Source organism: Hordeum vulgare, unplaced genomic scaffold (genome assembly GCF_904849725.1).
Source record: "Hordeum vulgare subsp. vulgare unplaced genomic scaffold, MorexV3_pseudomolecules_assembly, whole genome shotgun sequence".
NCBI classification, from domain to species: domain Eukaryota; kingdom Viridiplantae; phylum Streptophyta; class Magnoliopsida; order Poales; family Poaceae; genus Hordeum; species Hordeum vulgare.
The window spans coordinates 36,119-47,929 of NW_025422601.1; the positions used below are offsets into that span (position 1 = coordinate 36,119).

General features: G+C 42.2%; 1 protein-coding gene across 1 annotated transcript; it reads right to left on the bottom strand.

Annotated features, from left to right (window-relative positions):
- Positions 1–2,921: 2,921 nt before the first annotated feature.
- LOC123421061 (carbon catabolite-derepressing protein kinase-like) lies at positions 2,922–9,175 on the bottom strand. The gene is made up of 11 exons (XM_045107486.1): positions 8,879–9,175; positions 7,800–7,988; positions 7,316–7,509; positions 5,789–5,971; positions 5,569–5,700; positions 5,261–5,446; positions 4,323–4,412; positions 4,164–4,247; positions 3,937–4,077; positions 3,626–3,859; positions 2,922–3,226 (listed from the first exon to the last, which is right to left on the bottom strand). The coding sequence occupies exons 2-11, from the start codon at positions 7,981–7,983 to the stop codon at positions 3,113–3,115; spliced, it is 1,542 nt and encodes a 513-aa protein (XP_044963421.1). The 5' UTR covers positions 7,984–7,988; positions 8,879–9,175; the 3' UTR covers positions 2,922–3,112.
- Between the last annotated feature and the right edge of the window lie 2,636 nt (positions 9,176–11,811).

The following is an 11,811-nucleotide window of genomic DNA, read 5'->3' on the forward strand; positions in this document are numbered from 1 at the left end:
GCCGAACGGACGGCACCTCCGTGTTCAGCACACCTACAACTCGACGATGATCTCGGCCTTCTTGATCCAGCAAGCAAGACCGAGAAGTAGATGAGTTCTCCGGCAGCGTGACGGCGCTCCGGTGGTGGTGAAGGATCTACTCCTGCAGGGCTCCGCCCGAGCTCCGCAGAAATACGATCTAGAGGTAAAACTATGGTGTCTAGATCTGAGTTGCACGTGGCAAAGTTGTCTCAAATCAGCCCTAAGTCACCACTATGTATAGGAGGGAGGGGGAGGCTTGCCTTGAGGGCCAAACCCTCAAGGGTGCGCCGGCTAGGGAGGAGGAGTCCTACTCCAATCCTAGTCCAACTAGGATTGGAAAGTGGATTCCTTCTCTCCCCTTCCACCTTTCTTTTTTTTCTTTGTTTTTCTTTCTCTAGCGCATAGGCCTTCTTGGGCTGTTCCACCAGCTGACTAAGGGCTGGTGCGCCACCCATAAGTCCTTTGGGCTTCCCCCGGGAGGGTTGCTCTCCTCCCGGTGAACTTCCGGAACCCATTCGTCACTCCCGGTACATTCCCGGTAATGCCCGAAAAACTTTCTGGTAACCAAATGAAGTCATCCTATATATCAATCTTCGTCTCCGGACCATTCTGAAAACCCTCGTGATGTCCGTGATCTCATCCGGGACTCCAAACAACATTTGGTAACCACACATATAACTCAACTATACTAAAACATCGTCGAACCTTAAGTGTGCAGACCCTGCGGGTTCGAGAACTATGTAGACATGCCCCGAGGCACTCCTCGGTCAATATCCAATAGCGGGACCTGGATGCTCATATTGGATCCTACATATTCTCTGAAGATCTTATCGGTTGAACCTGAGTGTCAAGGATTCATATAATCCAGTATGTCATTCCCTTTGTCCTTCGGTATGTTACTTGCCCGAGATTCGATCGTCGGTATCCGCATACCTATTTCAATCTCGTTACCGGCAAGTCTCTTTACTCGTTCTGTAATACAAAATCCCGTGACTTACACTTAGTCACATTGCTTGCAAGGCTTGTGTGTGATGTTGTATTACCGAGTGGGCCCCGAGATACCTCTCCGTCACACGGAGTAACAAATCCAAGTCTTGATCCATACTAACTCAACGGACGCCTTCAGAGATACCTATAGAGCACCTTTATAGTCACCCAGTTACGTTGTGACGTTTGATGCACACAAAGTATTCCTCCAATGCCAGTGAGTTATATGATCTCATGGTCATAGGAACAAATACTTGACACGCAGAAAACTATAGCAATAAACGATACGATCAATATGCTACGTTCATAGTTTGGGTCTAGTCCATCACATGATTCTCCTAATGATGTGATCCAGTTATCAAGCAACAACACTTTGCACATAGTCAGAAAACCTTGACTATCCTTGATCAACTGGCTAGCCAACTAGAGCCTTGCTAGGGACATTGTTGTGTCTATGTATCCACACATGTATCTATGTTTTCATTCAATACAATTATAGCATGGATAATAAACGATTATATTTAAACAGGAAATATAATAATAACTATTTATCATTGCCTCTAGGGCATATTTCCAACAGGAAGCGCCCTTAGCCCTGCAATATCCGCAGTTATACAATATTGTCCAACATCGACAAGCGTCCGTTGCGAAAATATTGAGCGAGATGCCTCTAAATATTCAGTTTCGTAGATCCTTGATCGACGACAGAAGGGCCAGTTGGCTTCACCTAGTCCGAAGGTTAATGGTTATCAAGCTATCGGATACACCAGATACTATTCAATGAAAGTTGACTAAGAATGGAGCTTTTACTGTAAAATCTATGTATCTGCATCTCATAGATTCGGTGCCGATCCAAAAATATCCAAGCATATATGGAAGGTCAAAGTACCGTTGAGAATAAAGATCTTCATGTGGTTTGTCCACAAGGGAGTTGTTCTAACGAAGGACAATTTGCCCAAACGTAATTGGAAAGGCAGCCAACGATGCAACTTCTGTCATAACAAAGAAACTATTAAGCACCTCTCGCTTGCCCTTTGGCTAAACTTCTATGGCGTTCGATTCACATTGCCTTCAATATCAGCCCCCTAACAGTATTAACACGTTATTTGAGACGTGGGTAGAGGGAGTTGATGTTTTTTTGGCAAAGCTTACTCGTGTGGGAACCTGTGCATTGCTGTGGGCTATATGGAACTACATGAATGATTTAGTATTTAACAGATGCAACTCTATCAATTTTTTGCAGGTTATCTTCAGGGCTACTGTCTTGATCCGCACGTGGTTATTACTCACTCCTGCGGAAGCCAGGGAGCCTTTGGTTACTGGGTGTGCCCGCTGAAAGATGGTAGCTCAGGGTATCTTCAGCCGGTTTGGATGGCGATATAACAATAGGATAGGTGGCTAGTCATCTAGTTCTATTATCATAGCCGGTTGGGGAGCGTATGGCGCTTTGCATCTTTCATTTGTTTGTCTCAGATTGCTGTACTCGGCTCGAACTATTTTTACCTTATTCAATTAAGAGGCTGCATGCATCACTCGATGCACAGGCCGGGACGATGCCTCCTTTTCTAAAAAAAATGAAAGCAAATGATATTCCACTACTACAGTATTGCACTTTTTCTAGTTTCTTTAGCGGTTGCGATGATTGCAGATACACGCAGCATCACCATGTTCAACAGCAAGGCAAATAGAAGCTACATCTTGCAATAATATCACAAAAGCTTGTGTTTCAGCATCACCACCAGCAGCCGTGCAGCCTGCAGAATCAGAAAAGGTTCACCGTACCACAACATATTTACCATATAAGTTAACGACCACTTAACCTTTTGGTGCTTGACACAGGACTAGTCACTCAAACAACATGGTTCGCTGTCAGGGACTGGGTAGAAGGAAGATGAAACACGCCGCCGCCTATATATTTACACAACATCACTTATTCACTATTGCGGCGATGAACCGCACCACACATACGGGACAGTCATAAGTTCTGATATTCTCCACTCAACCATAACAAGCATTATAGAACCCTAAGGTTGGTAAGATGAACCGCACCACACATATGGGACAGTCGTAAGTTCTGATATTCTCCACTCAACCATAACAAGCATTATAGAACCCTAAGGTTGGTAAGGAACGCCCCACAAAATTCCAGGAAAAGGAGCTGAGGTCCAGTAACTCTCTGGATATCTAGCAGGTACTTGTTATCCTTGGTCTTGTAAAGCTGTAGAAAAAAAATTGAGAGCCAAATAGACAGCATATATATACCATCCATGCCAATTATAACACCTGAAGCATATACTATATGACCAACCAATACCATGCAGCCTTAAAACTTGGGAAGTTATTTGTTTTATTAATACGAATCAGTAGACCATACTTGTTGGCAACAGCAGACACATGTTGGACATTATAATTATTATTTTTCGAAAAGGAGGTTATCCCTCGGCCTCTACATCAGAACGATGCATGCGGCCACTGCTGGACATTATAATGGTCACTTGGTAACAATGATGAACCGAATATAGTGGCTAGTCTTTGCGACATTGAGTAGAAAATCGAGCATTTTTCTTGTTATTTCAAAAGAATACGTTAGTAGTATGTAGAAAGTGAGATTGCACACCTGGATTTCAAACTTGACTACGGCGGGTAGCCTCCCATCAGCATTGCCATTATCCATGATGGTAGAGTCATCAACAAAGTTGTGGTTGGAATCTAACAACATATCGCTGACCTGAGGAAACCCAGGGCACCACCTGCATTTCATGTTGTAGAGTCCATTCTTCTTCCAGCAGACATTTAATTCCTTAAGTGCCTTTAGAACCTCAATCATTATATCACGAGGGTGAGCTCCGGACTGCTGGATAAGTGATGCATTAGCTCAACAGCTGGATGTGCAAAAGAAAGTGAATTAATGTGGACGATGTGCAAGACCTGCAACCCAATAGCCCATTTCCTTTGTACAGGGTAATATGGCCGTAAGCCACCACCTTGAGAATCATTGATTCCTGGAAGATAATTCCTGGTACTTGGGCTTGCCGATTCCGATAAGGTAAACTCATTAAAACTCCTATCCTAGAGAACCATCCATTCAGAAAGTTAATAGTGCTTAAACCTTTAATGCCTTAAACAAGTCACATATGATGCAAATGTGGACTAACCATGAGATGTTGGTGGTCAGCCCCCAAATAGCCACTAGTAGATCGGAACCGATTGTCCAAGAGCAAGTAATATGCAACAGTTTCCTGGAAAACATTAATTGTCTATAGTCAGTTATGAAAACTGAATGGAATGAACCACCGATTTTTGTTTGAATATACCTCATTTTGCAGCCTATTCCACAGCGATTCACACACATGATCTTTATCATATCCTAGGTTGACAACCTCTCGGAGGATATCTTCATCAATCTTCAGAAATGAACATATATCAAATCAGCATATCATTGCCATAGAAACGACATTAGAGAGCTTGTTACTTGCGCTGATCCATATTAGTTGTCGCTGATTTACTATAACTTTACACTAAATCTCATCATTTAGTATAACTTTATACTAAATCTCATAATTTAGTATAACTTTATACTAAATCAGCGACAATTAATATGAATTGGACATAGTAGTTTTTTTATATAAATAAAAAGGCATTGCAAGGTGACTTGATGTGCTACCTTTTCATCTCGTGATGACTACCAATAGTAAGGAATTATCCCATAATTTTATATCGTTACATGACATTTAACTTTCATAATCTCTACCCACAAGAAAGTTCTTTTCATGATATTTGAGCCACAGCTGATGGATAGCTTTGTTGTTTGACTAGTTTTTTTCTCTCTCGAGTAACCAGCAGAATCACTGCCTATCAGTTAAGCATTAGAGTTCGTTTTACGGTTAATCATGTGCATGACAAAGATGACGGTATGTAGACTACTCGCCAAATAAAAGTTTATACAAGCTATGAAGGTGGATATCTGAGAACAGAGCATCGCACTGTCGGCGTTCTCTTCTTTATAAAAAATGAATTGCATGTTCGACAAAGAAGAACCTTTGAGCCACAAGTTTGACCGTTCCTTTCTACAATACTTTGTTTGCAAATGTTACATTAAGATTATACCCATACAAATAGCATTTTATGTCAAAAGTATCGATGTTAGTTTTCCTACGATCCATCCAAGATCCTGTATGTATTAGTGGACAAAGGCTGAAAAGTTTTACTGTGCACGTATGATAGTCGCTTGAAATGTGAAATAGTCGGTTACCATTTTGGCTTGCTGCTCCTTATATGGGGGAGGTACTGCCAGGTAGCAAGGAAGGTGATTCTTAAACCATGGGTGGACTCGAATTTCATGAATTGTGATCCTCTTCATTGGATCAATATTAAGCAATTTTGGGATCAAATCCCTTGCAGAATCAGATAAATAGCTTGGAAGGATATAAGTACCTCCCTGGAACACCAAACAAGGAGCGTCAAATATCTAGACAGTAAATAACTGCTAAAATGCAACTAATCTACAAAAGGTATACACTTGTCTCAGATCCAAATTAATCTACATATGTGCTGTCTCACCTTTATCTTTCTGAACAGGCTAGGAATATTGTCATCATCAAATGGAACAGAGCCACAAAGAAGAGCATAAAGTATCACCCCACAGCTCCAAACATCAACCTCAGGTCCAGCGTATAATTTACTTGAGATAATCTGTGCAGAAACACTCACTAAGCTATTAAAGCAGATGATGCATGTGAAGCGCGAGGATAAAGACTGAACTATACAGATAAGTGAATACCTCTGGTGCAGCATAGTTTAGACTCCCACAGCTAGTCTTCAGAAAATGGCCATCACGCATGACATTACTTAACCCAAAGTCAGCAAGTTTCACATTATATTTGGAATCAAGTAACAGGTTTTCTGGCTTTAGATCACGATGAACAACCATTATTCTGTGGCAGTATTCAACACCAGCTAAAATCTGTTCAAGAAAATATTAATTGAATAATTAATGAGACAAAACCTCAATATGCATTCAGTGAATCAGGAAGAACCCTTCAAGTTACAGATTCACCTTCAGAAGGATATACCATCTCTTTTTGTTTTAAAAGGACAATTTAATTTAAGCACTAAGACTAAGACAATCAAGGCATGAAGAATAAGATGTACTCCCTCCGTACAGAAATATAAGAATGTTTAGATCACTAAAGTAGTTATCTAAATGATCTTATATTTCTTTACAGAGGGAGTAATTTAAAATAACTGGTTTAATTACTGATACTATGATAACCAATGCGTCAAAAGATGAAGATACCCGAGTGATACAAAAACAATCGAGGCATCAAGAACATGTTAACTTCTTGATCAGTTCAACCCAAAAGACAAAGCAATTACCTTGGAAACCTTGCAGCTCTATGTGGTACAGATCATGAGCTAAAAGGTTTTATTTTTTCAGTAACTGTCCGGTTACCGGAAATTTCTTTGAGCCCCAAAAACTCGATACCACTTAAAATTTTCAATTCCTTTCAATTCAAATGTCAAGAGGGTCATATGCATGGGCAACCATAAAACGTCAAGATGGCGGCGCGTGACTGCTAGACGTCAGCAAATCAACTCCGTGTTTTTTGTAAGCTTTAGTTTTAGTGCATAAAACATATCAGCAATGGTTCCGGTGATAAATAGTCGAATCCGGCCCGTTGGTTATCGGCAAGGAATGAAACGTACTGATCACCGGACCAGCAACAACTTAGCTTTTACTATATATGTGTTAAATATAGGCCTCGTAGTCTGCTTTTAGCTACGCCGGATATGGCAGTTTTGTTTTCATTTCATCTTTGTTTTGATTTTTGAGCTTCAAAGATTGCTGGATCTAAGACATTCTTTTGAACCTATTTTAATAGATGGCTGCATGCATCGATTGATGCAGAGGCCGGGGGCTAAGTTCCTCCTTTTCCAAAAAAAATATATGTGTTAAATATAATACATTTGTATGCTAGAAGTTTTTGAATTGGAAATTCGTTTGAAAATTTTGTGCGAAATAATCCTTATATTCAGAGATTTTATGGAAAACGGCTTTTCCGGGGCCCTCCCGAAAAGATGGTATCCAGAAAACAAATCCTTTGGTAAAACTTAGTCAATGAATGCAAACCGAGCAAATTGATCATGATTTGTATAGCAGGCAGGTGAGGAATGTGGACAGTGGACAATTTTCCAATATGTCCATACATTTCACGATGAAAATACTACGATCAGTGAATTTCATTAATGAACACCTATTGTTATTCCCAAAAAATGTGTTCCCACATGCCAAGATCAGAAAAGGCACCTGCTGGAAGATTCGACGAGCCTCATCCTCCTGTAACCGCCCATTCTCAATAATGTAGTCCAATAGCTCGCCATTATTGCAATGTTCCATCACAACGAATATATTCTTAGGTGTCTCTATGACCTCATAAACCCGGATGATATGAGGGTGAATGAAGTCAATGAACAATCTCAATATCTTGATTTCTCTATTTGCTGGAAACAAGATATGAGAAAACAATTGAAGTAAAACATTAGACATTGAGCCTATGAAGAAATTGCAGCTGAAAATTCTACTAATTAACTCGCAGCAGGAAGACAAGGTGAACTTTCTTCTTAGCCAAATCCGAATGTGTTCTAGACTAATGTACTTTATCTCGACTAATTGATTAACAAGGAACCAGGAATACACCCACAAGTCTGACCGGCACTGAAAGAAGATAACTCGAAATCTTGAACAAGCAAGCCGAATGTATCCTGGACTAGTGTACAAGGAGGAGGCATACCTTTCTCTTCCATTTCCATAGTTTCCATTTTACGACGGTTCAGAATCTTTATAGCAACTCTCTGTCCTGTAAGCTTATGCTCTGCAACCTTCACATCTCCAAATGTGCCTAGACCTAATGTTTTGCCCAGATTGTAGTTCTTTAACACTTCAGAATGTCCGCCTCCTCTGTTGTTCCCATCCATATTCACTGTGTCAAAACAAGAGAAAAGATATGTGTGATTCAGCAAACAGTTTTACAGTTCAAGGTCGGACACAAGATTGATGCACCCCCTTGAACTTGTGAAACATATGCGTCAAGATACCAGTTACGCTGAATATACTGATCATGAATAACAGGAAAGATTTGCAGCATGCCACTTGTTAGAGACCGTCCTTGAGTGTGAAATGAGTGGGCAGGCCATAAAAGACCACTATGGCCTATGGGACATGAATGGCGATGGCAAGTGTGGCCAATGGTCAACGAAATGGGTGCAGTTCCCTCGCCAAATTTGGGCAAAGTTTCTTAAAAAGGTTCACAATGACTAGGCATGTGATGTATGCGTGGTAAGCATGGAAGAGACAGAACAACTGGGCTCAGAAAACAAGAGAGAATAATAAATGAAACATGAGTAGTACTCAATAAGTGTGCACACATATCTTCAGGATCAGAATCCTTCGCTCCGTAGGTAGGAGATCTTTTCGACCATACGTAGGAGTAAATTTGGGGAAAGTGAGATCGATCGGCCGACCAACCGATCAATCAATAAACCAACTGATTAACCGATTAGTCAGTAATCAAGACTTTCATCTCCAAGCATGATGATGAGGTGAATGTTCGCCCACGGCCGGCAAAGATCTCAGTTGGAGGCAAGAAGCAAGAAGCTGGAGCAGAGCAGAGAAGATGAGCAGACAAAGAAACTACTCGTAGTAAATTCCTCACTTGACCCAAAAGCCGAATGGACAAGCAGAAGCAGGACTCCCTCAGAACACCACCCAAACAGCTATCTACCACGCCAAGCTAGCAACGAGGACGAGGCAGAATCGCTAAGCTCCGGCAAGAATCGCAGCAAAGATGAGCAGGGCGATTGCGCCAATTACCTGGGCAAATCACAAATCCGCCCGGACAGAGTGAGGGAGGCGACGAGAGCACCGTCCCAGTGGAGCGGATCGAATCGAGAGTGGCCGTTTGGGGGTCGATCGGCCGGTCGTTGTCTACTCCGGGGGTGGGAGGGACTGAGGGAGCTTTAGGCTCGAAGCAAGAGCTGCTTTAGGTGGGGACGGCGCAACCGGGGAAAGGGAAAGGCTTTAGGCTTGAGCATCAGCATCATCGCGCACGTACGTGTCGGCTCCCACCCGCGCCGCTCGCTGACTTGTTGCTGTGATGGATCGATCGCCTCGCGCCTCTCGTCTCGTGTCCCCGCCGTTTCTTCCTCTTTCTCCTGCGTCGTTTCCATATTTCTCTCCTTCCGTTTCCATCGATTCCTCCGTCCGTCCGCCTTGCGGCCGGTGACGCGGCGCTGATGCGAATTTATGCATGCCGGCGTTGGCGGTGGGTGGGATTCGTCGGTGTTACGTGCGCCACGAGGACGTTGGCTATATAATTGGGTGCATGCGCACGTTGCAATGTTTTCCTCGAGCTTCATTTGTCAGTTTATAAGCAACACCGTATAAGTTTACATCACGTGCGTACGTCCTGAGAAGGTAGTCCTTATCCTACCCCGACCGGGCCAGATTTCAAGCCAGACTTGACACAATGCCTCAAGTCAAAATCTTAAGCCTGAGCTCGGCCCAAAACATGGAAACATTGTCCTCTTTTAATTAAACTAAAAATATTTTGAGGGTATTTTAATATGTTTGTACACCTATTTTCAATTCAAATTATTAAATTTATAATGCCATTTAGGATATGTCATTAGTGGAAAACGGGCCTTTGGCCGGGACCATTTAGTCCCGACCTGCCTCTGGGCCGGGACTAAAGGCCCGGCCTAGTCCCGGCCACGTCGCCCCAATTCTCAATGCCTCCCTCGAGGCTTTAGTCCCGGCCCGTAAGGAGCCTTTAGTCCCGATTCGTGTTTTAAACCGGGACTAAAGGGCTATGCGATGGGCAGTGATGGTGGCAACCGTTCGTATCCCCCTTTAGTCCTGGTTGGTGGCTCAACCCAGGACTAAAGGCCTAACACGTGGCCTGCCGTAGTGGTGGCAACCGTTGTTATACCTCTTTAGTCCCGGTTGGTGGCTCAACCCGGGACTAAAGGCCCAAACGGTTTGCATCCCGCATCGTTTCGGGCGATGAAAAGCACGAACCGAAACGTACAGTCGCCATTTCTCTGTTTCTTCTTCTCTCGCTCTCCCTCTCTGTTCTTCTCCTCTCTTCTTCCCTTCTCTTCTTCCACCATGCCAACTAGCTTTCATGAGGTGCTCGCACATGGCACGACCAAGCTCCATGTCGTGTACACGAACCTGAGCAGAGAGGTGTCGTTTTTTCTTCAACAGTTGAAGGAACGATGGTTTGACAACGCAGTGGATCATGATAAGTTCTTGGGGCTTGAGCTGGAGTACACGGCCGATCAACGCAGTGTTACCGTCATCCAACTATGCTTCGCACGCCATGTCTTGATCTTCCAATGGGCGAGGTAAGTTTTGAGGCTTTCTTTGATCCAAGATAATGACATTGTAAGTTTATTTGTTTCAATCATAGTTGGCTCCCTTCAAATAGTTGTAGTGAAACAATTTTGATTAGTTGAAGGGGAGCACAATCTAATTGGAATAGTGTTCCATAATCTGAAAAATCGTATTTGATTAGTTGAAGGGGAACACAATCTGATTGGAATAGTGTTCCATAATCTGAAAATTCGTATTAGAATCAACTAGTGTTTAATATGTTCCATTGGAATCATAGTTGGTTCGCTTCAAATAGTTGTAGTGAAACATTTTTGATTAGTTGAAGGGAACACAATCTGATTGGAATAGTGTTCCACAATCTGAAAATCTGATTGGTTCAATATGTTCCATTGAAATCATAGTTGTAGTGATACAATTTTATGCGGTGTTCTTTGATCCAAGGTTATGAAAATTGAATATAGCTAGTGATCTCTCTAGGTTCCATTGGATAGCAATATGATATGTCATAGTCATGAAATTTGCATATAGCTAGTGATCTCCCTAGGTTCCATTGGATAGCAATATGATATGTCATAGTCATGAAAATTGCATATAGCTAGCGATCTCTCTAGGTTCCATTGGATAGCTATAGTGATCTCTCTAGGTTCCATTGCATATGTTCTATGAGAATCCTAAAGATAATTTTCTCTTTAGTTATAGTGAAACATGTTTCCTTATTGCAGCAGTATGTAACATTTGTTCCATTTTAATTTGTTTCTGTTGCAGGAGTGACAAGCATTGTCCAGAACTCATGGACTTCCTTCGCAGCGGCATCACTTTAGCTTCCGTTGACATAAGGAATGACAAGCTGAAGATGAGGCACAACTTCGGTATTAAGATACCAGCTGGTTGCCTCGTTGATCTCCAAACGATATTCAGGCTTCGACATGACAGGACTTCGATGGCTCATATGGCAGTTGCCTTGATCGACGATTCATATGGTGATATGAAGACCAGTTTCCCAAAGTCTCAGCACAAACTTTGGGAGAAGGGCCCACTTGATGATATCAACATTGAGTATGCAGCAAAAGATGCATACGTTTCATACGAGTTGTACCGCAAGATTCGAGTCGTCCACTATGGCCAGCGTCACCTCGAGGAAGGTGGACATTCTGATTTAGATGATTCGGACGAGTAGTGTTCTGAACGTCGAACACTTGTATATATATCTATGGTAGCTATTATTATGTACTGTTTGGACTAGTATCATGTACTTCTTGGACCAATTTATATATGTCTAGTTTCTGTTTGTGCCATTATAGTTTCCAAATTTGAATGGTTTAGCCCTTTCTAACTTCATTTGCTACTTTTGAATGGTTTAGCCCTTTCTAACTTCATGGTATCATGCATTTCGACCACATATATATACA